The 27,722-nt window shown below is 46.4% G+C and overlaps 1 protein-coding gene across 8 annotated transcripts in view; it reads left to right on the top strand.

The window, feature by feature from the left end:
- The window catches only part of LOC109869206 (calmodulin-binding transcription activator 1), a 435,704-nt gene extending 414,688 nt beyond the window's left edge, over positions 1–21,016 (top strand). For 3 of the 8 annotated variants that reach the window (XM_031804276.1, XM_031804277.1, XM_031804279.1), the window contains 13 exons: positions 3,765–3,937; positions 4,173–4,369; positions 4,583–4,661; positions 4,854–5,193; positions 5,351–5,838; positions 8,248–8,426; positions 8,706–8,937; positions 9,806–9,877; positions 10,066–10,086; positions 10,434–10,633; positions 12,386–12,460; positions 12,835–12,865; positions 15,817–16,433. In XM_031804276.1, coding sequence (XP_031660136.1) covers positions 3,765–3,937; positions 4,173–4,369; positions 4,583–4,661; positions 4,854–5,193; positions 5,351–5,838; positions 8,248–8,426; positions 8,706–8,937; positions 9,806–9,877; positions 10,066–10,086; positions 10,434–10,633; positions 12,386–12,460; positions 12,835–12,865; positions 15,817–15,849 — 2,120 coding nt within the window. In that variant the 3' untranslated portion in view covers positions 15,850–16,433. Of the gene's footprint in view, positions 1–3,764; positions 3,938–4,172; positions 4,370–4,582; positions 4,662–4,853; positions 5,194–5,350; positions 5,839–8,247; positions 8,427–8,705; positions 8,938–9,805; positions 9,878–10,065; positions 10,087–10,433; positions 10,634–12,385; positions 12,461–12,834; positions 12,866–15,816 lie in introns of all 8 variants that reach the window. The other 5 variants (XM_031804272.1, XM_031804274.1, XM_031804273.1 and 2 more) reach the window with 5 other exon arrangements.
- The last annotated feature ends 6,706 nt before the right edge of the window (positions 21,017–27,722 follow it).

Here is a 27,722-nt window from a genome sequence, read left to right as displayed (position 1 = left end):
CTCAGTATTGTTAGCCTGGCATCCAGACCATTGAGACTCAGTATTGTCAGCCTGGCATCCAGACCATTGAGACTCAGTATTGTCAGCCTGGCATCCAGACCATTGAGACCCAGTATTGTTAGCCTGGCATCCAGACCATTGTGACTCCGTGTTTGTACTAAAAGTGTAGAATATTCATCATTGATGCCTAACTAGTCTCCTGTGGCCTTCCATGTACCTTCCACTCCATGCTACTACATTATACATTGAGAGCTAATTTACTGCAAATAAGTGCTTGTACCTAGTTTTCACGGTCTATCACATAGTTAGTGTGTTCGCGCGTTTGTGTGTGTGTGTGTATATTTGTCTTGCACCTTCTCAACCTGGGCAGTGTGTATCTGCAGTGAAATAGATAGTGGCCTGTCCTCATGTCCCTCAGCTAGGACAGTGAGCTGTCCTCTACTGTGCTGCTCCAAACCTGTGGCTCAAGTTCTCATACACATTACTAGAAGCTTTAGACTATACCTGAAGTGATTATGCTAGTGCTTTTGTTCCCTTCTCACTTAACCATTTAAGGGGTTATGTAGTGTATTTCACACTGTCAACTGTAGCTTTATAGGATGAAGCAGCATGTAGAATGAGAATATGTTGGCCTGTCCTTCATTTGATTTGAAACAAAACCGTTGTTCACTCAAACACACAAACCCAGTTTGAGCAGCTCCTGTTTGTCAGCTAATACATGTCTGCATGTGTTTTCTGGGGGTAAGTGATTAGTCAGCTACTGTTCATATGATGTGCCAGGCTCCCTGTCAGTCAGAGCTGTGTCGCTGCAGCCTTAGTGACCCGTGTAGACGTCTTCAATTACACACTGTCAAGAGAGGGAGGAACAAGGCACAAGGGAGACTGTTGGTGATGTTAGAGTGTTGTTGTAGTTCTGTTTGGCTGGATGCATGCTCCCTCCCTCCATCCATCCCTCCCGCTCTGTGCTCCCTCCCTCCTCCCTCTGCAGTATACGTGCATCGCATTCAGAGCAGCAGCCAGCAGGTGGAGATGACATCATCTGCACTGCAGCACACTGCAGCACTGGGTCTGAACAAAGACATGTCAGCCAGGCTTGCTGCTGCCGCTAAGTCCTCCCCTCCGGCCCTCGCCACCGTCTCTCTCCCCCTCTCTCCTATCCATCCTCTCTCAGAGAGCATAACCCTGGTGGCTAGAAATGCTGCAGGGCTGTGACCTACTTAACCCCTCTGACCCTTACCTCCCCCCTCCTACCACTATGGTATGGTCTGGGTATGGTACCTCTGCAGCCCTCATCAGCAATTTGCCCTTAGCCACCTATGGAGAGGTGAAGAAAGCTAGCACTATGGTGGAGGCGGAGGGGGGGTGTAATTTAAGTATCAGCCATGGCTAGTGACAGGATGAGAGCTGGGGAGAGACATAAGGATGGTGTGTATGTGGGATGAACATCCATTGGATTTTCTAGATCGACTACACATCATCGGTGATAGAAGTCATTTACTGGCCATTGGCTGTATGTTTTTTCCTTTAACAGTAACAATTACTTGACTTATAGTGAACACAAGCATGACATTCACTCCCTGAAGGGCGGAGAGCTTCTGCCTGAGACTGACTGCCAGGAAACGCTGTAGTGTAAATGTCACAAGGACCCTGCTGTGGCAGCTCCCCACTTAGGGAGTCATTACATTGTTACTGCAGGGTCCCCTCAGGGAGATAATGTACGACCGTTATCATAACGTAGTGATGGAGAATGGATGTACATGTATGTGTGTTTGTATTTTTTCCATTGTGGGATTTTCTGACCCGTTTTGTACTCGTGCTCCGAGTCTTCCTCTTCCCATTCATCAATAAGCCAATGCCGCGGGGAGGGAGGAACCATACACACACAGGCATATTCCTGTCGCTTAGTTACCGCTCGGTAGCAGGTTGCCACAGAAACAGCCTCACTGTGGCTAAATGAGAAATGCTAATGCAGTGTTCCTACTGCCTTCCCTACCTGCCTTCCCTACCTGACTTCCCTACTGCCTTCCCTACCTGCCTTCCCTACCTGCCTTCCCTACTGCCTTCCCTACCTGCCTTCCCTACCTGCCTTCCCTACTGCCTTCCCTACCTGCCTTCCCTACTGCCTTCCCTACTGCCTTCCCTACCTGCCTTTCCCACTGCCTTCCCTACCTGGCTTCCCTACCTGCATCCCTACTGCCTTCCCTACCTACCTTCCCTACTGCCTTCCCTACTGCCTTCCGTACCTGCCTTCCCTACTGCCTTCCCTACCTGCCCTTCCCTACTGCCTTCCCTGCCTGCCTTCCCTACCTGCCTTCGCCTTCCCTACTGAATTCCCTACTGCCTTCCCTACTGCCTTCCCTGCCTGCCTTCCCTACTGCCTTCCCTACCTGCCCTTCCCTACTGCCTTCCCTGCCTGCCTTCCCTACCTGCCTTCGCCTTCCCTACTGAATTCCCTACTGCCTTCCCTACTGCCTTCCCTGCCTGCCTTCCCTACTGCCTTCCCTGCCTGCCTTCCCTTCTGCAATGGACCTACTGCCTTCCCTACTGCCTTCCCTACTCCTGTGCCCATCCCATCCCACGGTCTGTGTGTGTGCGTTTGTGTGCAAGTGTGCATGCGAGTGTGTGCGTATGTGTGTGTGTGCATGTGTGTGTCTGTCTGTGTGTGTGGATGTGTGCGTCCGTGTGTACGTGTGTTTGAACATAGAGCTCTCTTCTCTATGTTGGTGTAAGTGACTAAAGCACACTAACTGCAGGTCAACTGATGGAGAGCAGTCCTACTCCAACCATTACCCACTACCCATTACCCACTACCCACTCGTTGTTCATCATCATTTGATTTGACTTGTGTGGCTTCAAGCATAAAATACACTGTATGCATGCAATGTTCTGTATGCATGCAATGTTCTGTATGCATGCAATGTTCTGTATGCATGCAATGTTCTGTATGCATGCAATGTTCTGTATGCATGCAATGTTCTGTATGCATGCAATGTTCTGTATGCTTGTAATTCATTGTTGTTGTTCAGCACTTTTAAATGACTCAGCATTTATTATGTTTTGAACCGTGATTCCAGAGGCATTTCTTTCAGTCCAGGTTGTAGATCTGTTGGTTAACGCTGCTCATGGTTGGAAAACTATTTGCCAGCAGCATTTAGTAACTGTACAGCCTAATAGCCTCCATCTGTCTATCTATGGAAAGCCTTTCTCAAGGACTATGGACGAGTGCTTGTTGAGTGATTTTATACAGTGGCTCTCAGCCCCTCCTACCATATAAGCCAAAGGTAGTGTTATGCGGCCAAGAGAGGCAGAACACAGCAGGAATGATAAACTCAGTCATAATGGGCTAGAGTTAGTTCATCAGTAGGAGAGAGAGTCCATCTGCAGACTCTCCTCAGAGGGTGTCTAAGACCGCGTGTGTGTGTGTGCGTGCGTGCGCGAGCAAGCGGACACTTTCACCAAGCCTCCATCCACTCCCTGGTCAATCATCCAGTCCAGATTACTAGAATAAAAAAAACATTTTTATGAATGACTGCAGCAATTAGCACAATATTGATGGGCCTTAAAGGTTATTTAAGTAAAGGCAACAGTGGTGCTGAAGTTAATGACTGATGTGTTTCGACGTGTTCATGTGTCTTGGTTGCAGATACCTTCCGATTTATACAGATACCTTCTTAGGCACCATATGGCACCATAGTACTGGGTGTCACTGATGACCATACTGTAGGTCTATGGATGCTGACGTGTGTTATGTGTCTATGTTGCAGATAACCAGTTCAGAATGTCCATCCTGGAGCGCCTGGAGCAGATGGAGCGACGGATGGCAGAGATGGCCTCCCATCACCAGCAGGGCAGCGGAGGAGGTGCAGGAGGAGGAGGGGGAGCAGGAGCAGGTGGAGGAGGAGGAGGCGGTGGTGGTGGTCACAACAGCCAGACACAGGTAAAGTAGATCATACTGTAGGAAATGCACTATTTCATTGATGGAGCAATGACTTTGTGAAGTATTCAACAATATAGAAGTGTCTTTGATATTGTATGTACTTGGTCGATATTTGGCTTATGAAGGATGACATGGGAAAAAAGGTACGGTCTGTTTCTGTTTGAGAAGTCAGGTGTTGTAAAGTGTTGGTGTTGTAGTTGTAAGTAACACCTGTTGTGTTTGTGTGTGTTGTCAGTGTGTGTCAGGGCAGGGGCAGGCGGGCAGCAGCTTTGAGAGCCGTGTGGTGGTGGTGTGTGAGAAGATGATGAACCGGGCCTGCTGGGCCAAGTCCAAACATCTGATCCACTCCAAGACCTTCAGGGGCATGACCTTGCTCCACCTGGCCGCTGGGCAGGGCTACGCCACCCTCATCCAGACACTCATCAAGTGGCGGTGAGTGAGAACCTCAGACACCTCTCATTGTCTGTTTATCAAAGTAATATACAGAGAGACCTTGGGACATATAAATATATATTATGGAACTGGTTTAGGACCAGGAAATACTGTATTCAAAAATTGTAAATAGATGAAAACTTTATGTGGATAATGTTGTGTTTTAGCCAGAGGTAGTCTGGGAGTACAGTGTTCTGTTCTCTCCTCCAACAGCACCAAGCATGCAGACAGCATTGACCTGGAGTTGGAGGTCGATCCCCTCAATGTGGACCACTTCTCCTGCACCCCTCTGGTAAGATATAGAGAGCTGTATCTCGTGAAACCACTGCAGGAGTCTTCCATAAAGCCTTTCAAACGCTGCAGACTTTCATAAATCATTCAATTGTAAGATGAACTTTTCCAAGAATGTTAAGTTACCAGGCATGCTGGCACCTTTCCTCTGACCTGTGACCTGTGACCTGTGCCCCTGCTGTCTTTTCTCCAGATGTGGGCGTGTGCCCTAGGTCACCTGGAAGCGGCAGTGGTCCTGTATAAATGGGACCGACGGGCCCTGGCCATCCCTGACTCCTTGGGACGCCTGCCCTTGTCCATCGCCCGCTCCCGCGGCCACACCAAGCTGGCCGAGTGTCTGGAGCAGCTGCAGAGAGAGGAACAGCAACCCCCTGCACCTCTGCCACCCACCACACGCATGTCCTTCTCCCCCACCCCCCACGACGCTCCCACCTCAGACAGCTGGATGGTCACATGGGCCAGCGACGGCGTGATGGTGCCCGGCGGGAAGAAAGGAGGCTCCACCACGGCCACTTCGAGCAACCTCAACCCAGGTCAGAGCAGACTGGGGGACAGGAGAGGCAGTAACTGAGGCCCCACACTGGTATCAGTGGGGTAAAGGGACAATAGATAAGAGCTTTAGACAAAAACATTTTGGAAATATTGTTTGTTTAAATGTCTTGAAAATAGTATCTTGTATCCCTTCTGCAGACTTGAGAAGGCCGCGATCTGAGCCCTCCAACTACTACAGCAGTGAGTGCCAGCGAGACCTGCCCCTGGCCAAGAAACACAAGCCAAACCCAGAGATGTTCCAGGCCCGGCCCGACAAGGCCATGTCTGTCCCACTGAGCCTGGAGCAGCAGCAGCTACACAAGCTGTCCTTCAGCCCCAAGAGCCTGTCCCATGAGGGCCTCAGCCCAGACAAGAGCCTCTCCAGTGGGGGAAGTGCTGGAGAATCCGGAGGAACCAAGTGGCGCTCCAGGGAGGGTTTCTCCAGTGGGGGCTCAGGCAGGAAGGGCTCGGGGGGCTCTGGGGGCAGCAGCCTGGGAAAGGAGAAGCTGGCTAGCAGGCTGAGACAGAGGGAACAGCTGGGGAACATGCTGGTGATAGCTGAGAGAGAGATGGTGAGCACTGAGCTGCTGTCCTACAGAGAAGATCTGGAGAACCAGGACTGTATGACACAGATGAATGACCTGCAGGTCAGTTAACTCACCCTACTCTCTACTGTCTCTTTACTCTAGTTACTCTTTATCATATCTTTACTGGAGATAGTTGCTTTTTACCATATACAGTGCCTTGCGAAAGTATTCGGCCCCCTTGAACTTTGCGACCTTTTGCCACATTTCAGGCTTCAAACATAAAGATATAAAACTGTATTTTTTTGTGAAGAATCAACAACAAGTGGGACACAATCATGAAGTGGAACGACATTTATTGGATATTTCAAACTTTTTTAACAAATCAAAAACGGAAAAATTGGGCGTGCAAAATTATTCAGCCCCTTTACTTTCAGTGCAGCAAACTCTCTCTAGAAGTTCAGTGAGGATCTCTGAATGATCCAATGTTGACCTAAATGACTAATGATGATAAATACAATCCACCTGTGTGTAATCAAGTCTCCGTATAAATGCACCTGCACTGTGATAGTCTCAGAGGTCCGTTAAAAGCGCAGAGAGCATCATGAAGAACAAGGAACACACCAGGCAGGTCTGAGATACTGTTGTGAAGAAGTTTAAAGCCGGATTTGGATACAAAAAGATTTCCCAAGCTTTAAACATCCCAAGGAGCACTGTGCAAGCGATAATATTGAAATGGAAGGAGTATCAGACCACTGCAAATCTACCAAGACCTGGCCGTCCCTCTAAACTTTCAGCTCATACAAGGAGAAGACTGATCAGAGATGCAGCCAAGAGGCCCATGATCACTCTGGATGAACTGCAGAGATCTACAGCTGAGGTGGGAGACTCTGTCCATAGGACAACAATCAGTCGTATATTGCACAAATCTGGCCTTTATGGAAGAGTGGCAAGAAGAAGAAGCCATTTCTTAAAGATATCCATAAAAAGTGTCATTTAAAGTTTGCCACAAGCCACCTGGGAGACACACCAAACATGTGGAAGAAGGTGCTCTGGTCAGATGAAACCAAAATTGAACTTTTTGGCAACAATGCAAAACGTTATGTTTGGCGTAAAAGCAACACAGCTCATCACCCTGAACACACCATCCCCACTGTCAAACATGGTGGTGGCAGCATCATGGTTTGGGCCTGCTTTACTTCAGCAGGGACAGGGAAGATAGTTAAAATTGATGGGAAGATGGATGGAGCCAAATACAGGACCATTCTGGAAGAAAACCTGATGGAGTCTGCAAAAGACCTGAGACTGGGACGGAGATTTGTCTTCCAACAAGACAATGATCCAAAACATAAAGCAAAATCTACAATGGAATGGTTCAAAAATAAACATATCCAGGTGTTAGAATGGCCAAGTCAAAGTCCAGACCTGAATCCAATCGAGAATCTGTGGAAAGAACTGAAAACTGCTGTTCACAAATGCTCTCCATCCAACCTCACTGAGCTCGAGCTGTTTTGCAAGGAGGAATGGGAAAACATTTCAGTCTCTCGATGTGCAAAACTGATAGAGACATACCCCAAGCGCCTTACAGCTGTAATCGCAGCAAAAGGTGGCGCTACAAAGTATTAACTTAAGGGGGCTGAATAATTTTGCACGCCCAATTTTTCAGTTTTTGCTTTGTTAAAAAAGTTTGAAACATCCAATAAATGTCGTTCCACTTCATGATTGTGTCCCACTTGTTGTTGATTCTTCACAAAAAAATACAGTTTTATATCTTTATGTTTGAAGCCTGAAATGTGGCAAAAGGTCGCAAAGTTCAAGAGGGCCGAATACTTTCGCAAGGCACTGTATTTACTCAAGACAGTGACTCTAATGTTTACCACTCACTCCACTGCCAACCCTGTCTATTGGCCTGCTCATTGCACGTACATTCACACTTGTTTACCAGACAACACTATCCATAGCACGTCATAGTATCGACCTCACGTCTATAGATCTGCACTACCAGTGAATATACATGACAAGAAGATGTGATTGACCGCTGGCAGCTCTGTTGGGCCGTGCCACTGGATCCCCTGACGTGTGAAGTCAACACACACACCCACATACACAGGCCTCCCCGGCAGTGTGTGGACCTCCATCACCACATAATAAACTCCATCCATTGATCGGCTCTCACAGCCAAGAGAGCCCTCTGTCATCCATCACAGTCACACTGAGGCTGAGCCTGGGAGATGAGGGGCAGAGCGAGGGATGCACAACAATAACAACCATCGTCTTCATAGTCACGATCGTTGTCATGTTTAATGTTCATTGTTTCTTAGAAGTCATTCTAAACTTGCAAACTCATGATGTGGAAACATCTAAGATGAAATGTGGATGTAATGACTCATCCTTCCTTCCACATTGTGATGCACCGGAACCAAAAAGCACCTCATTGTAAAGCAACGGAACAAACCCACAGACAATAAGGTACCAATGTGCTAAGTGTGTGATCTGCAGTATACTCAATCCTGGGGGATTCTCCCCCTGCAGGTGAACATGATGACTCTGGCAGAGCACATCATTGAGGCGACCCCAGAGAGGATCAAGAGGGAGAACTTTGTGGCCCTGGACGGGGTGCCTCTGGACAGTACTGGGGTCAGCAACACCATGAGCTGGTTGGCCAGTTACCTCGGAGACGTGGAACAGCTGCCCAGCATTATACATCTACGGTGAGAAACACAGCAGAGCCATACTCTGGACTGAATGTGATCTGGTCTGGTTTTCTGTACCCAGATTAAGTCTATACCTAGTCTAAAAAGCATTCTCAATGGAGAATATGTAGGCTTAACTCTGATCTGGGAAACTGACCATAAATGTTTTGCAGAAGATTTCCTGTGCATGGCATAGCAGTAGTGTATTGGTACTACATTTTCTGACAACAATATTTAGCTGATTACTTTTTAAACTGTCACCTCCAACCCCCTGCCCCTCCCTCTGTCTTCCTCCAGATCTCTGTACAGTGGACCTCTCGCTCCGTCCTCCAGCCCAGGGGGGTCTCCCCTGAGGGAGGGGTCCATGGGGAGGCCCACCCTGCCCCCCCCGGCCGACTGGAGCGAGTTCCTCCAGGCCTCCAACAGCAAGGTGGAGAGAGACCTGGCCCAGCTCACCCTGTCCGACCCCGAGCAGAGGGAGCTGTACGAGGCCGCCCGTCTAGTCCAAACTGCCTTCCGCAAGTACAAGGTACAGGCCTGGATGAGGTACCACACACAGTATCATACCTGCTGTCCAAAACAAAGTACAGCATCTCTGTTAGGACTGGCACTCTATGTTGATGTGGTGTTGACCTTAATGTTATCAGGTGAAAAGATGAATGGGTCCCTTGAATCTGGAAAGGTTGCTATATGAACAAAGCTACGTCCTGGTCTGTGTCGGAGTGTGCTGAGTACACAAGACACTATCTTTGCTGTGAGGACCCTCACCCAGTAATCATCAATGGATTGTGTTAATTAACACTCATATCTACCTCTCTCTGTGCGTGTCTCACTAAGACACACTCAAACTCTGTGGTCCCTGTGGTTTCAGCATGGGAAAGGACTGCTTTGAGCAGAGCATGGCCTTGCTTTAAGGAAAGACTGCACTGCTCCTTTTTCCCTGCTCCCTGTAAGCTCTCTCTCCCTTTCTCTTCTCTCTCTCTTTAAATGATATGTGTGTGGAGCCCGCTGCTTCCTGTCCTTAACCAGCTCCACATACCCTGCCCAGCTCCCCCACGCCTCCCCTTGCTCCCCCCCCCCCCCATGGCTAGCTTTAATGAGTTTCCACGTCTCAAACTGTTCACTATCGTTCACTGTCATCTGTTCTACCCCTCTGCCAGCTGACACTGGGGAGGAGAAGAACTCTGGGCTGGCACCACCACCTACCTCTCTTCTCTCCCAGCCCAGGATGGAGCCTCTCCCCCAGCCTCCTCAACCCCAGGTCTTCCCTCTGTCCTCCAGACAACCAGGGCCCTGGGCCCAGGAAGAGACCTCAGGGAGCCGTGGCGCCCTATAATAGACTACGCCACTTCCTATACTTTGACTTCTGACCTCTGACCTCTCCTACTCTCTCACAGGGGCGCCCATTCAGAGATCAACAGGAAGTAGCTGCGGCCGTCATTCAGCGTTGTTACAAGAAGTACAAACAGGTAGGCTGGGCACACACATGGAGATTCAATAGTTGGATGCTTTTACACATTGCTTTATCTTACAGACAGTGGATAGATGCAGTACATTTATTAGGGATTTTTAGAAAGCCTTTAACTTTTTCTAGGCGCAGACTGAACCTTGTTCATGCCTTCGTGATTCACAATCTCACATTTTCTTTGTTTGCAAGCTTACATGGATAGCCTTGAAGGTAACATATTTTCACTGTCTCAGATTGCTTACAATGCAACCTAAGTTCACTTGACTTGGTTATATTGATACTCAACCTACATCAGCACCTTTCCTAAGTCCAGTTATATAGTATTGTGCCTGATTCACACTCTAGGGCCAACCTTAACCGTACTGGCTAGTCTATCTTTTCCAGCACGGTTCCAGCAACTAGAGTGAATGCGTCACCAGGTCAGCCCAGTTTGGCTTCACTTGATTTGGCCATAGAGTGTGAATCAGACAAGAGATGTGTGCATTTGAGGCCATCATTTCCAAACCTCCTGTTCCTGACCCTCCGTCTCCTCCTCTCTCTGGTCGTCTCGGTGGCAGTATGCACTTTATAAGAAGATGACGCAGGCCGCCATTCTTATCCAGAGTAAGTTCCGCAGCTACCAGGAGCAGAGGAAGTTCCAGCAGAGCAGGCGGGCGGCCGTGCTGATCCAGCAGTACTACCGCGGCTACAAGGAGTTTGGCAGGCTCAGGCCCCACCGCAGAGGAGCCGCCGCCGCCCTGGTGCAACATAAACTCAGGTATGTGTATACACACACACACACACACAAACACACACACACACACACACACACACACACACAGGTAGCTAAACACACTGTCACGCTGATATAAAGGATGTTGCAGACAGGCGCAGGAAACACAATAGTGGTTCTTAATACACCCAAAACAAACACGTATACAAAACACCGGGCTGTACCCAAACAAAAGAGAGAGGGTAAACCTTGATGAACGACACGGAACGATACCCGTAATACACAATCTATAAAGCACGCAGCATAACAGCTGCACCAACGCTTAGGTACTCACACGGCCAACGGACATGGGAACAATAATCGACGGCCCAATGGGGAAACAAAGGGCACATTTATGCAAGTACTAATCAGTCGGAATAGGGGACAGGTGTGTGTAATGACACAGTTCAGTGCAGCCTAGAAGGCCGGTGACGTCGACCTCCGGAACTGGTGAACAGAATGAGCAGTAGTACTGGGGGGATCCGTGACACTCACACAACAACACACACACACACAGTAGCACACTCACACTGAAACACAACAACACACACACACACACACACAGTAGCACACTCACACTGAAACACAGCAACACAAACTCAGGTAGTGAAATACACATTGTAAACTGGGTGGTTCGAGCCTTGAATGCTTATTGGCTGACAGCCACGGGTATGACAAAACATTTATTTTAATTATAATCTATTTATAATCTCATTATGTTGGTAAACAGTTTATAATATCATTAAGGCAACTCAGGGGTTTGTGGTATATGGCCAATATCCCACGGCTAATAGCTGTATCCAGGCACTCCGCGTTGCATTGTGCTTAAGAACAGCCCTTGGCCATGGTATATTGGCCATATACCACAAACCCCCCTCATGCCTTATTGATTAAATAACACACACACACACGAACATACAGCAGCATAAACTCAAGTAGCTAAACGCATTGACACACACTCAGATACACACACAGTAATACACACATACAGGAGGCAGGCCTCATTACAGGATAGCGGCAGTCTGCAATTGCTACATCTATTTTGGGACTTATAAATGAATGATATGTACCCATGGTTCTTAAAGAATAGAACTTATAAATGAATGATATGTACCCATGGTTCTTAAAGAATAGAACTTATAAATGCGCTTAGTGAGCTTAGTTCAACTGCCGTACCCCATCAGAACCTAAAATATAAGCTTATTTTATGCCAATGTCTGTAAAGAAAGTACATTTTAACAAACTCTATATACCCTCAAAAGTCATATTTTGGTACTAAGGGTTTGGTCAGACCCATAGCTCCGTCTATGAATCTGAGAGTGGTACATTTCTCCAGCCCCATCCCTTCTCCAGCCCCATCCCTTCTCCAGCCCCATCCCGTTATGGAACGGGGGTAGGGAGAAGGCAACTGCTGACTGCCACTTTAACCTTGCAGACTTCACTTGGGGAAATCAATTTATAACGAACGAGTCCCTAGGATCGTAGTGGCCTTCTGTGTTCATGCGTAATTGGTTGAGATTTTGAACATACGACTTCTGTAAATATCTTTTACATTGATGAAGGCACCAAGGCTCTTGAGTTTCCCCAGAGAGGATAGTATCCATGCTATAACAGAATCTCCTGAAGTCAAGGTTAAAAGCGTGGTTGAAAAAGAGAACAAGCATTGTGAAACTACACTAGCTTCAAACAGACACAGTATCTTTTAACATCGTGGACCCTCTCAAAAGCCAGTGTTCCCTCTTGTCTTGTGTGTTGCAGAAGTAGTCTGCTCTCCAAGAGGCAGGATCAGGCTGCCAGGAAGATCATGAGGTTTCTACGCCGCTGCCGCCACAGGTAAGCCCCGCCCACAACACTAACTCCTATGGGTTTCCAAATGTGTTTGTTATGTTCACACACACACACTACCAAATACATATCTTCTTTCAGTGTAGGGATTTGCAAGATATATGAATGGTTTACTCCACGTTAGATGGCGAGAAGGAGTCTGCACAGATGAGAGGGACAGTTCTCTGTTTTCATTTGTCTATTTGATTTATTTTGGGGCTGATAAAAGGTCTAGGTGGGTTATATACAACACTTCAGACACCCCCCTCTTCCCCTCCACTGTATTTGGCCCCCACCTCTCTTCTCCTCGCCCCAATTCCTTCCCTCACAGTGCCTACTGTGTGCTAATAGCTGTCTGGTATTGTTTTGCTTTTTATGCGAAGCCCCTTGATGGACCATAGACTGTTCAAGCGGGTGAGTGCAGCCTCAGCAACTCAGTTCGTCCTTCTCTTTCTCTCCTCCTTGTCTACACTGTATGTCTCTGCCTCTCTCTCTCTCTAACAATACAGTTATATATCCTATATGTCCTTGACCTCCTCTCTGTCTCTCTCTCACTCTCCTCTCACTTTCTTTCCATCTATCTCTCCCTCCCTCTCAACCTCTCTCTCTCTCTCTCTCCCCCTCCCTGTATCTTGTCCATCACTGTTGCTTGATGCCTGCTTGCATGATGGATGCCTACTGGAGCCACAGGTGGACTGACTGAGAAGCTCAGAGTCAGAGCAGGCGTAGCTTTACTCTTATTAAACCAACTAACCACCGCTTATGAATGACTATGTCACTGCAACACTTAACAGGCACCTCTTTCTCTTCTCTGGAAAGGAGTTGAATTGTTCTTCTGTTTTATTGATGTGAAAATGCCTATTTACAGAACGGAAGTTTGTTTTCTCTATGTTGCATGACTCTATGGGCCTTGCTCTTTAACATGTACCCCCAGGCATGCTATGGACCGGATGTTTTCTCCCAAACAGCTGTCTGTCTTACTGTCTGTCCTGTTGTGCCCCACATGACAGAGTTGAGGGTGGGCTTGATCCCCTTTGGTTTTGTTCCCTCAAACTGTCAAAACTGTCTTGTACGAGCTCCCTTCAGCATCGCATTGATATCTGTCACTATTTCAGGCCTGGTTCAATGACACTTGCGTCATCACTGAAAATATTGAAGAAATTCTTGATGGGTGGAAACGGTTTGTCTGTCCCACTACTCCCCCGGAAAGTCTTCGGGCATATTGACAAAAATACCGACAGTATGTGACGGTTATCATCAGCGTCATCATCTTTATGACTCACAAACACTGTAGTTCACCTTCTTAGACAAGGGGGAATTTTGAATGTATGAATCAATTCATTGTGAGAATCAATTCATTGTATGAATCAATTCATTGTAATATATCAGCACAATCTCTATATGACAAATTGCTAGGTTGATAAGGCCATACCCCCGATAACTTAACTTCCTCTGTATCTGAGACATCCTTACTGTACGGTATGGGTTACTGTGCTTTGAGAGTAGGTGAGGTAGCTACAGTACTATAAAGATGCGATAGCATGCATGTTTGTTAAGATCTGGGTTACAGTGCTGTGATAGCACAAATAGGTCAGACTAGCAGTACCAAGCAAACAATGGGGAGTCCCTGCCATGCACCTCCAGGGAGTTAGAACAGCAGGAGTGGTACCAGTAATGGATTCACACCCCAGGGGAAGAGGAAGAGGAAGTAGCACACTGAGAATCACTAAACCTACATAAATAGCAGTGTGGGTGGGGGCTCACCGCTGAGCTCGGTAGAGTTAAAGGACCTTCGGGTTGATACACGTGTAAGCCCATGTGAAATGTAATGCATTCTGAATTGAATTTATTTGGGTAAAAAACATATACAACAATATGTACAATGTATTCCCAGAGGACAGCATTTAAAAGTACACTGAGGTCCTCAGTGGTAAAAAAAAAATGGACATTACCTTGGTTCTATCCACTCATTGAGTGCATATGAGAAGACTTTTCTCAGAAGCAGTATAGAAGGTACAGCCAGGCAGAGCAAATACACCAGTCCCAGTGTTCCTGTGGTCAGCAGTACAAGCACCAAGGGCCAATAGGTATATTGATTATGATATAACACAGTAATTGGCTAATGACTTACAGTACAGTGAGATCTACTGAGTCCATTGTACACACTGATTAGGTGTGGTGTTTACTGAGCCGTCAGTTTGGCTCTGGCTCAGTTTGGACATGGTTCACAAGTGGAATGCCAAGGTAATGTCACTTCCCAGTGGACATAATGCAATACAAACACAATACAAGTTTGGATAGGATATTTTTGTCCAAAAAATATCTATTACATGTCAAGGGACTGTTTCCAAATTGAATGTGTTACGTTTTCAATTGTGTTAGTAGTTCATCATTTAGTGATAGACACAATAATACAGTCCTCTGATTAAACTCATTTAAACACAATTCTGGAGTGATAAAGTCATTTATTTGGTGCATAGCAATGTTCCAAATACAAACCAATTTGTTAACCTCTGCCTGCCTTGATGGTCTCTTTCAGCCCAACAAATATTTGGTGGAATTGTCAAGGGACTGTTTCCTCTCTTGAGATTTGTTTTGGAGAGAGTTACATTATCAAGACACCTTATTTCAATCACATTATATTCTCAAGAGTCTAAAAGTAAATCAAACTGCTTTAAGAATCGTTTTCAAGTTTCAATGTTGACCTGTATTGAATGAATGGGTTCAGTGAACATAATCATTTAGACTGAATGAGATCTAATCCAAATAAGTCTTTATCAATGTTGATAGTTGTCAGATTAATCAGTGTTTTCTTTCCAGACCAGCACCAGCTCCCGTTGACGAGGGCTGTGTCGATCTCCATGTCTCTTGTCCTCTCTCGAGGGAATGGTGTCCTCTATGGAGGGGAATGGTGTCCTCTATGGAGGGGAATGGTGTCCTCTAGGGAGGGGAATGGTGTCCTCTAGGGAGGGGAATGGTGTCCTCTAGGGAGGAGAATGGTGTCCTCTATGGAGGGGAATGGTGTCCTCTATGGAGGGGAATGGTGTCCTCTATGGAGGGGAATGGTGTCCTCTAGGGATGGGAATGGTGTCCTCTATGGAGGGGAATGGTGTCCTCTAGGGAGGAGAATGGTGTCCTCTATGGAGGGGAATGGTGTCCTCTAGGGAGGGGAATGGTGTCCTCTATGGAGGGGAATGGTGTCCTCTAGGGAGGGGAATGGTGTCCTCTAGGGAGGGGAATGGTGTCCTCTAGGGAGGGGAATGGTTTGAGACATTAGAGAACATCACCATCCAGTGAGAGCTGATCTGTGACGGTGATCATAGACCCCTGTTTAAATGACATCTGTCTCTCCGTCTGTGTTTCAGAGTGAACGAATCGAAAAGGGCCAAGGAACATGAGAACCCTCAGAAGAGCCCCCTCACAATGTGACATCACTCTCCTCCTTTTCTTTCCCCCCTTTGTACCCAAGACATTTTACAAGAGAAGAAAATAAACAGTTCAGTGAAAACACTGCGATTATTATTACAACTATGACAGCGTGACTGATTCCACTTCGATTACATGTACAACAACAACAGCATTTTTCACGTTTATCTATCGTTGTGTATGTTGGAGAGTGGCAACTTCTTCTGTAGAATTCTAAACTAAAGGAGAAGAAGCTGTGGGGCGCAGAACATTAGCTTCATGACATTTTTTGCACTTTTTCATGGATTGCTTTGTCTTTTTGGGAGTATCGGAGTCTAGGTTTTTAGATGGTAAAGGAAGAGGAATGTTGGACATGTGGAAAATGTCCCTGCCACCAGTGGATCAAACCAAAAGGATAAGATGGAGGACAGCTAGGATGGAGGACAGCTAGGATGGAGGACAGATAGGATGGAGGACAGCTAGGATGGAGGACAGACGCCAACCAGAACATAAGGAAACCTTACAGAAACACATTGGGACTTGGCTCTAATTGTATTTCATCATAAAAAAAAAAAAAGGGAACTGATTCATCCATTTGAAGGAGAAAACATGTCATCTAATGAACCAAACATTCTCGGTAATATATTGATCCATTTGCAAACGTACTCTCCCTATCAACAGTCGGTGAATACATTCAGTATAGTAACTGGAAATAGATCAAGCGTCCTTCTGTTACGCTGTGCTCTACTCCGCCAGTCAGTCCGAAGGGGTGGGGCTGCATCTGAATGTAGGAGGGGTGTGAGAAGGAATGGGCGGGGCTTATTAAAAGAATGGCTTATTGTGTTATCTACGTTTAGGGGGCACTGTGAGGCAAGAGATAAAGGGGTGTGTTTGTTTTTAAGCTTTTGTATATGTTTAATTCCTCTTTGCTTGAATCTGTTCCTTGTACCCATTACCGGGATAACTGACTCGTCTCCTACAAAATGATGTGTTGTCGATTTTATCAAATGTGCATGCCTATGGGTGAAGGTCTTCGCCTGCGTGCTTGGAATTAGGTCTGTAACCTCTGTTTTTCAATGTTTTGCGTTTGTCTTCATGTTAAAATGCAACAGAGTCTCCCATGTACCCACCTGCTTCCCCAAGAGTCATTCCTCTAGTTACTGAATGACACCAACATTGTCCTCTTGTTAGCTTTTCATTTGCCTATTTGTTTCCTCGGTATTCTAAGAAGAAAGAAAACTTGCCTCTTTTGTGTTGTAATGATTACAGTCATGAAGGTTATTGTTGTTCTTTTTAAATGACCTTCAGGGCCTGTGAGGGCTTTTGAGGGGAAGATCACATACATTGCCTTGACATCTTAGAGATTCTTCGAGGGGTCCCTAAGCTAGTCCCAAAATAGGGGTTAGACAAATCCATATTTTTGACAATTGAGCGGTTTCTGTATATAAAGAAGGCTGAAGGTAGGGAAAAACATTTACCCAAAGGGGATTGTATTTTAGAAATATATTATTTTATTCATTAGAAAGGGGTCAAAAACAGGTACGAGACAAAAACAGAATATTTGTATAGTTTTGTTTGAATGCCTAAGAAGTATGGTTGTATTGATTGTATATAGTGTAAATACCTGGGATAAAAATGAGCTATGTGCATGAAAAACATGAACAAAGGTTCAAAAACAAAACACTAAACAAAAGCAGTAGTGGCTATGCTCTGTAAAATGATTCTAACTATTTCACTATAAGAGTATTTTATTTTATTTTGATTGTTCTTGAGAAGAACATTTTGCTAAAGCATGACATTATTGCGAATACTAAAAAGTTTTAAAAAATATATATAATGTATTTAGAGATAGGAGAAATCTGCGAAATGATCTTAAGACATGTATGGTTATGTTTACATTTTTGTTTTGGGCTACCAAGAATCTTTTGCCAATGGTGCCAAGTAATGTGAATGCTATATTGCTTAACAAGAGAATTAAGTTAATCTTATCAGAACAGATAATCATACAATGAAATAGACACTAGCATTGAAGACCACAAGGTCCCATCACGACTGGCAGCGAATCACAGATAGAGGTACACATTGCAGAGGGAGAAATATTTCTACAGCAACTTTTAAGTCTCCTGTTTCTCATCCATTATCACACGTCAGAACAACCCAAGATTTGTTTTTGTTGCCATCATCACCAAATACACAGGGATCACTTTGTCAGTAACATTTCAAATGCAAAAGAATGGTGTGCTTTAGTTTATCCATATGAGAGAAGGGTGGTGGTGTCAATGTCTCTTAGCATGTTCGTATGGATTGTGTTCATATAAAGTTTGTAAATGGCAACCGTGTCTATGGGAATCTCAGCCCTGTTTGTTGTTGTTGTTTATAGTTGAGGTTGATTGAACATGTGTTTCATAGGACAAACTCACGGGTGATGAAATAGACGATATCAACTTATCAAACTGCTGACACAAGACATTTGTTTTTACGTTTGGGCTGGAAGCTTAACTTTACCAAGGCCTGTCAGGGTCTGGACAGCCCAGAGTCAACATGTAATGTGGCCAACAGTGAATGATGTGTAGCATCGCTGGCATTCTTTGTAAAAGGAAACGAGTCATTTGCCTGCAGAAGCAACACTTTAAACAATCGAAAGTGCAACAACAACAAAAGAGAACGGATGGGGTTATGGTGAAACACATGAACCATTATGGATCGTTGCAGCTAAGTCAATGAGCCAAAAGGAGGGATCTGTAAGCGTAACAAGATGCACCACTACTATTATAGCAACTTCTGAGGAAGAATACAATGTATGTGTCTGGTTCCTAATGGGGTATGTGAGGGCAGTGTTTGAAAGATGATGAAATGAAATGTGGGAAGTGGGAACAGACCCACTGATACCAGTTGATTATACTGTATCTGTGAATGCATGATAGAGACTATCCAATGGTATTCAATCCTAGGCCATAAGTGTCTGCTGGTTCTTGCAGTTTTGCTGATATATATTATATTCCTATAAGAACATGCCATTGGACAATTACATGTTGTTGTTTTAAATGCTGAAATGCATCTCAAGACACTGTTGGCTGTTCTGATGTTTTTGTTTTTATGTACTTCTGGGTTTATTTCTCTGTATGTTTGTGTTTATTTCACAGAGACTTGCTATGTAAACCTATTTTCAGAGTGTTTATGTAGAAAGTGCCTAATCATATCCCGATTGATCGCACAAAGCCAATGTCAGGAAGCATGCAAGGTACCTAAGGAGGAAAACATGGCTTTGGAGATACCAATAGCAACTGATCCATAATTCTTTAGGACTACTGTATATCAAGTACATACAATATATCAATCCAAAACCATCACCAAAATCATTCCAGTGACAGTGTTCCCTTAACCCACGGAGCGCATTCCATCTTGTCAACATTCTAAGCGTTTTCATTTTCTATTGGAACTGCCTGTTGAAACCATGAGAATTAGATTCCATAACTTCTGTGGTTTTATTGCCTTGCATTCGTCATTCTGGTAGTGGTAAGAATGCCAGCCAATACACTGCTGTGGCCATATGAGAAGTTTTTATTATGCTTGCATGGGTAACATAGTTAACTGGGTGACTGAACTGCACCCAAAGCATGCTTATTTTTCTAGAATCGGTAGTTAGACTTTTAAAGACTTGCTGTTCTGTAAAACGAAGAACGTTGGTTTGACGTGTCACAGAACTCTGAAAGACGGAGGGCATGTGATTGGAGGGAAGAGGAGAACCCTTCAAATACAAACTATGATCAATCTGCAGTATTTACTGACCATATTTCCAGGGGTAGCATGAGGGCAAGTTTTTCTAGAAGCAAGTTGAAACTTTTTTTTAACACATTTTATTTTTCATTCATTTGGATATAGAGATGGTGTGCTCTCAACTTCAAATACCTGAACAGTTCGGACACTCTTTTGGCAGTGTACTGCAAGTATTATACTAGACAACAATACACACACACACAGGCAACAGTACACTGCACTGGACATATCCAGATATGCAGATAGGTATGTCAAGGCACAGTCAGTCTCACTTGTACACAGTTCAGCAGATGGAGCTCATAATTGTGTTATTTTCCTAGCCTGCTCCTAGTCCTAGGGAACGGCTCACCTCCCTTCCGTCTTTTACTCAGGGTGCCAAAATGGGGAGGAGGAAGTGGAGCAGGACACTGATTGGTGATTCACTGCAGAGAGAGAGGACATACTGTATTGAAGTAGGATAGGAAGATGCAACACCCCTCAACAGAACTTTCTGGTCAAGCCAGGCAAAGGATTACTATGATCCTGGATACATTACTGTTATCCATTTCCTCTCAGATAAGTAAGCTGAACTGAGGAGAGATGTAAGGACACTAAATCAAAAATAGGGGATACAAAACTTTGTAGTGTAGCTAATTATAATTGAGACAAGTTGATCACAATTGACAGTACGGTCAATTATTTCTGTCTTGGCTATAGCTCAGACAGAAAGGAGTTTGCATTATGGGACACTATGGCTTGAAGTCTAATGGAAATGCTTCACTTTCTTTTCTAGGCTATGCTAATGAGTATAGTAACATTTCAACCTTTGACCTCCTCTGACTTGATGTTTCTCAGTAAAACAAGGACTTGCTATGTAATAGTATCACACACAGCTTCAAATAGTCTTTGGAGTTATTCTCAGTTCTACATTTCATCTCATTTAAGATATGGGTGATGACATGTTGAAACATTTGAGTGGGGTCTTCCTGAGACTGTTGAAGATGACCAGATGTTAAAGGGACAGTTGTTTCAGAAAAAAGCCCTTCAGGAATGGCTGACAGCCATTCTCTGGGTGGTATGACAGGTTAGCTATAGAAACAGGCACTTCATATGGATTTGATTACCTTCATTACACTCTGCTAATTGACCCGAGGGACTAGCTTTCCTCCTCTACCTTTGTCAATGCACCCAAACTACTGAAATGGAGGCACATCAGGACCACAGAGCAGAAACCATCTCACAACGTTTTCCACTTGTGGACACAGAGCAATAAGCATTATTTTGTGGAGACCTATAGACCTAGTGAAGATAGAAAATGATTGGACACATTTAGTTGACGTACTCTTATGCAAATGCCAGTATTGCAAGACAAGCATTCAGTAGTTTATGGACAGCAATTATATGGCACCCTTTACCGAACTGCACGTTTTCATCAATTCCAAACCAAGAAGAAAAAAAATGGCCCTTCTTTAAACAAAGTCGTGGGTCCTCGACACTTTGCATGTGAACTAGTGTTAGATACATTTTCCTCTCCTCTATAACTGTCTTCCTCTCTGTCTTTCCCTGTTGTGACCCTCTCTTTCTCTCCTTCCCCTATTATTTCAACCACTCCTTTTTCCCGTTCTCCTAATGTGTTTTGCTTTCTCCTACTTTTTCTTCCCCCTCTTCCTTGTTTGTTAGTTTTGTTTTTGTAATTGTGCATGTACAAGTGTCACTGACTCGATGGATATGTAAAAAAAAAAATAATAATAATTAAGAGATTTCAGCTGCTGAAGCCATGCAAAACATTTGGAAATGCCCTTAAAATATGGAAGATGTTTTCTGAATGCTTTATATTCTTTCTGCTGTAAAATAATAAAAAAAGAAAAAAATGAAGAAAACAAACAACATTTGATTTTGTCTCCTTTTCCCTCTACAGTATCGTCCACTGCCTGTACTGTAGCCACATTTTGTTGTAGTAACCCACTGCCAACTTATTTACATGCCTACTAATTGTTCTGCAATATATTAACACTGCATCATGTTAGTGCTGTAAATTCAGATTTGACATGCACTGTTATATGGGTAATATCATGAATAATGTCATTCTGTCTATCTGATACTCACTTCACAGCCATAAAGAGTATCATCCTATTCAGTAGACTAGAATGTGGCAATAAAAACGCATATGGTATTTTACCTCAAATCGCAGTTGATAAGGCAATCTTACCTCAGATACTGTCCAGGCAGTAAATTCAGATTCAAATTCAGAAAACTTTAATGTCCTCATTGAGGCAATTCGTTATTCACTAATCACAATACATACAGATGAAAAATACATATGTAAAAACAACAGAATAGCAAAGGATTGATTACATGTCATTAGGCTGGATGAGTACAATTTCATACAAATGTTGATTATACTACTTGTACAGGTTAATGTGCGATTAGTCCAACATCTGATTTAGTTGCATTATTGCATTCGGAATAAAGCAATTTCTGGTTTTTCGTTGTCTCTACTTGCGGCCAGTTGGAAGCTAGGGGCTAGAATTCAAGGTGGGGGAGGTGGGAAGAGTCAAATGCAATTTTGTTTTCTTTCTGGGGGCTCTAACTAGATAGAGAGATGACAGCTCTTGCTATTGCTGCCCCAATGATTTCCCCTCAAAACCTGACTATCTTACTCAGCCGATTTTTCTGTGTGACCTTGGCCTGTCCCAAACTAGCCCGTCAGGCAGTCAAGCTAGTGCCAGGGGGGGTCAAAACTGTGGACGAACTAATCCACAGAGGTCCCACTTACTATAGTTCTGAGTCACTGGAGTAATACAGTCAATGTCCCCACTGATGACTGCAGTTCTTCAGTCCAGAACGGAGAAGGAGAATAGACTGTTGTCTACTGGAGATTCATTGAGAATGTGGCAGGTACGGCGTCACGTCAGAATGGCAGTGAGGGGCTGAGAGGTCACCTGCCTAGGGATGGCCAGGGAGTCTCAGGGATTGGTCAGGGGAGACTATAAAACAAATGTTGGGGTACCAAGGCTTCACTTAACTTCAGTAGAAGTTACTTGCTGATCACTACTGCAATCAGCAAGAACTCAGGATAATCAACAACACACAGGTGACTCAGGTAGGACAATATTGGGTTTTTCTATCTACTGAATGTATTAGAAAGGACAAGTTTACATTGTACTTACTGCCTTGATATTATTTATGCTAGTAGGCCTATGGGGCATGTCTATTTTACCTAAACTTTGTGATGAGGACTCTGATCATTTGAGATGCTCCTCTTTATATCGAAGAAGAGATGATGAAGCTGGAAATGCTGACTGTTGTGCTGTCCCTCTGGATATGTGATGGCAAGCCGTTGCAGACCGATTCAAAGACTGAACTTATCCTGACTCAAATCTTGTTTATGGACAAGGATGACATTAAACAAGGTTTCTGGCATATGTCATGGAACACAGTGGTTAGTCTATTAGAACTGCTTAATTAAATGGATTATTGGCTGTAGCTTGTGTAACGATGTTACATAGGCAAAAAAAACTTCCTCTCCCTCTCATACTCCCCCCCCCTCTCTTAACTCCCTCTCATACCCCCCCCCTCTCTTAACTCCCTCCCATACTCCCCCCCCTCTCTTAACTCCCTCTCATACTCCCCCCCCTCTCTTAACTCCCTCCCATACTCCCCCCCCTCTCTTAACTCCCTCCCATACTCCCCCCCCTCTCTTAACTCCCTCTCATACTCCCCCCCTCTCTTAACTCCCTCTCATACTCCCCCCCCTCACTTAACTCTCTCCCATACTCCCCCCCCTCTCTTAACTCCCTCCCATACTCCCCCCTCCCCTCTTAACTCCCTCTCATACTCCCCCCCCTCTCTCTTAACTCCCTCTCATACTCCCCCTCCTCTCTTAACTCCCTCCCATACTCCCCCCCTCTCTCTTAACTCCCTCTCATACTCCCCCCCTCTCTTAACTCCCTCTCATACTCCCCCCTCCCCTCTTAACTCCCTCTCATACTCCCCCTCCTCTCTTAACTCCCTCTCATACTCCCCCCTCCCCTCTTAACTCCCTCTCATACTCCCCCCTCCCCTCTTTACTCCCTCTCATACTCCCCCCTCCCCTCTTTACTCCCTCTCATACTCCCCCCTCCCCTCTTAACTCCCTCTCATACTCCCCCCTCCCCTCTCTTAACTCCCTCTCATACTCCCCCTCCTCTCTTAACTCCCTCTCATACTCCCCCCCCCTCTCTCTTAACTCCCTCTCATACTCCCCCCCTCTCTTAACTCCCTCTCATACTCCCCCTCCTCTCTTAACTCCCTCCCATACTCCCCCCCCTCTCTCTTAACTCCCTCTCATACTCCCCCCCCCCTCTCTTAACTCCCTCTCATACTCCCCCTCCCCTCTTTACTCCCTCTCATACTCCCCCCTCCCCTCTTAACTCCCTCTCATACTCCCCCTCCTCTCTTAACTCCCTCTCATACTCCCCCCTCCCCTCTTAACTCCCTCTCATACTCCCCCCTCCCCTCTTTACTCCCTCTCATACTCCCCCTCCCCTCTTTACTCCCTCTCATACTCCCCCCTCCCCTCTTAACTCCCTCTCATACTCCCCCCTCCCCCCTCTTAACTCCCTCTCATACTCCCCCCCCCCTCTCTTAACTCCCTCTCATACTCCCCCCTCCCCTCTTTACTCCCTCTCATACTCCCCCTCTTAACTCCCTCTCATACTCCCCCCTCCCCTCTTTACTCCCTCTCATACTCCCCCTCCCCTCTTTACTCCCTCTCATACTCCCCCCTCCCCTCTTTACTCCCTCTCATACTCCCCCCTCCCCTCTTTACTCCCTCTCATACTCCCCCCTCCCCTCTTTACTCCCTCTCATACTCCCCCATCCCTCTTAACTCCCTCTCATACTCCCCCCTCCCCTCTTAACTCCCTCTCATACTCCCCCCTCCCCTCTTAACTCCCTCTCATACTCCCCCCTCCCCTCTTTACTCCCTCTCATACTCCCCCCTCCCCTCTTAACTCCCTCCCATACTCCCCCCTCCCTCTTAACTCTCTCCCATACTCCCCTCCTCTCTTAACTCCCTCTCATACTCCCCCTCCCCTCTTTACTCCCTCTCATACTCCCCCCTCCCCTCTTAACTCCCTCTCATACTCCCCCCTCCCCTCTTAACTCCCTCTCATACTCCCCCCTCCCCTCTTTACTCCCTCTCATACTCCCCCTCCCCTCTTAACTCCCTCCATACTCCCCCTCCTCTCTTAACTCCCTCCATACTCCCCCCTCCCCTCTTAACTCCCTCCCATACTCCCCCCTCCCCTCTTAACTCCCTCTCATACTCCCCCCTCCCCTCTTTACTCCCTCTTATACTCCCCCCTCCCCTCTTTACTCACTCCCATACTCACCCCTCCCCTCTTAACTCCCTCCATACTCCCCCCTCCTCTCTTAACTCCCTCCATACTCCCCCCTCCCCTCTTAACTCCCTCTCATACTCCCCCTCCCCTCTTTACTCCCTCTCATACTCCCCCCTCCCCTCTTTACTCCCTCTCATACTCCCCCCTCCCCTCTTAACTCCCTCCATACTCCCCCCTCCTCTCTTAACTCCCTCCATACTCCCCCCTCCCCTCTTAACTCCCTCCCATACTCCCCCCTCCCCTCTTAACTCCCTCTCATACTCCCCCCTCCCTCTTTACCTCCCTCTCATACTCCCCCTCCCCTCTTTACTCACTCCCATACTCCCCCCTCCCCTCTTAACTCCCTCCCATACTCCCCCCTCCCCTCTTAACTCCCTCCCATACTCCCCCCTCCCCTCTTAACTCCCTCCCATACTCCCCCCTCCCCTCTTAACTCCCTCCCATACTCCCCCCCCCTCTCTTAACTCCCTCCCATACCCCCCCCTCTCTTAACTCCCTCCCATACTCCCCCCTCCTCTCTTAACCCCCTCCCATACTCCCCCCCCCCCTCTCTTAACTCCCTCCCATACTCCCCCCTCCTCTCTTAACTCCCTCCCATACTCCCCCCTCCTCTCTTAACTCCCTCCCATACTCCCCCCCTCTCTTAACTCCCTCCCATACTCCCCCCCCCTCTCTTAACTCCCTCCCATACTCCCCCCCCTCTCTTAACTCCCTCCCATACTCCCCCCTCCTCTCTTAACTCCCTCCCATACTCCCCCCCTCTCTTAACTCCCTCCATACTCCTCCCCCCTCCTCTCTTAACCCCCTCCCATACTCCCCCCCTCTCTTAACTCCCTCCCATACTCCCCCCTCCTCTCTTAACTCCCTCCCATACTCCCCCCTCCTCTCTTAACCCCCTCCCATACTCCCCCTCTCTTAACCCCCTCCCATACTCCCCCCCCTCTCTTAACTCCCTCCCATACTCCCCTCCTCTCTTAACTCCCTCCCAAACCCCCCCCCCTCTCTTAACCCCCCCCATACTCCCCCCCTCTCTTAACTCCCTCCCATACTCCCCCCCTCTCTTAACTCCCTCCCATACTCCCCCCCTCTCTTAACTCCCTCCCATACTCCCCCCCCCCTCTCTTAACTCCCTCCCATACTCCCCCCCCTCTCTTAACTCCCTCCCATACTCCCCTCCCTCTCTTAACTCCCTCCATACTCCCCCTCCTCTCTTAACCCCCTCCATACTCCCCCCTCCTCTCTTAACCCCCTCCATACTCCCCCCTCCTCTCTTAACCCCCTCCATACTCCCCCCTCCTCTCTTAACCCCCTCCATACTCCCCCCTCCTCTCTTAACCCCCTCCCATACTCCCCCCCTCTCTTAACCCCCTCCCATACTCCCCCCCTCTCTTAACCCCCTCCCATACTCCCCCCTCCCCTCTTAACTCCCTCCCATACTCCCCCCTCCTCTCTTAACTCCCTCCCATACTCCCCCCCCTCTCTTAACCCCCTCCCATACTCCCCCCCTCTCTTAACTCCCTCCATACTCCCCCCTCCTCTCTTAACTCCCTCCCATACTCCCCCCCTCCTCTCTTAACTCCCTCCCATACTCCCACCCCTCTCTTAACCCCCTCCCATACTCCCCCCCTCTCTTAACTCCCCCACATACTCCCCCCCTCTCTTAACTCCCTCCCATACTCCCCCCCTCTCTTAACTCCCTCCCATACTCCCCCCCTCTCTTAACTCCCTCCCATACTCCCCCCTCCTCTCTTAAGTCCCTCCCATACTCCCCCCTTCTCTTTTAACTCCCTCCATACTCCCCCCTCCAGTCAGTGAGCTCTCTGGTGCCAGCAGGTGAAGTGGGGACCATGCTGGAGACAACCAGTGAGGATGACGCATGGCACAAAGCGTTGCAGAAGAGAGATCTCCCAAGGCTGGTTGTCTCTATATACAAAAAGCCTTTCTCTAGCAGCAGGTCAGAAAGACAAACATAACAACAAATAATATTAATGCTGTACTTGTATTATGTAATGTGTACTTGTAAGTGGTCCAACCACCATGCATGTTAAAGAGGATCTTGATTTTAATTACTGTTAATGACTCTCTCTCTCTCTCTCTGTCTCTGTTTCTCTGTTTCTCTCTCATATTCTCTCCTGCTCACGATCTCTCTCTCTCTTAGAATGTCTCTTTCTCCTTCTCTCCCTCCATTCTTCCCTCCACCTCTTTACCTTTCCGTTGTCCAGAAAGTCTACAACAAAGTCTCAACCTACTTTTTATTTGTTTCCCTTTAAAAAATATATATCAACATATACAGACAAAGGACAACAGACAGACGCACACAAACGTCAACAACATCACACCCGCCCAGACCCACATGTTCCCTCTGCATCTATCTCCAGTGCTTGTAAGACTCTATGCCGTATGGCCTCAAATGGTGCTGTTCTGTTTTTCTCTATCGCCCACACATTTTCAATATTTAAATATTAATGCATTTGATTTTTCCACTGTCTTAACGATGAAAGATCATTTGATTCCCAGTTCTTGAGTAAATGTTTTTTTTTTCTTCAAAATGATTGACGAGAAAAGTATGGTCCAACTTATTGGGTATCTCACCGCACCGTCATATGCCATGTCTTGAAATATGCAGATAGACGGATTCAAAGTACATTTACATTGTAAAACTCCCGACAGACAACTTTCCACTTTCTAGCTCCGCCCATAACTTATGGACTTTAAAGCAATCCCAG

This window comes from Oncorhynchus kisutch, linkage group LG24 (genome assembly GCF_002021735.2).
Source record: "Oncorhynchus kisutch isolate 150728-3 linkage group LG24, Okis_V2, whole genome shotgun sequence".
NCBI classification, from domain to species: Eukaryota; Metazoa; Chordata; class Actinopteri; order Salmoniformes; family Salmonidae; genus Oncorhynchus; species Oncorhynchus kisutch.
The sequence above is the reverse complement of the archived record's forward strand: the minus strand, read 5'-3'. Positions and strand labels throughout refer to the sequence as shown.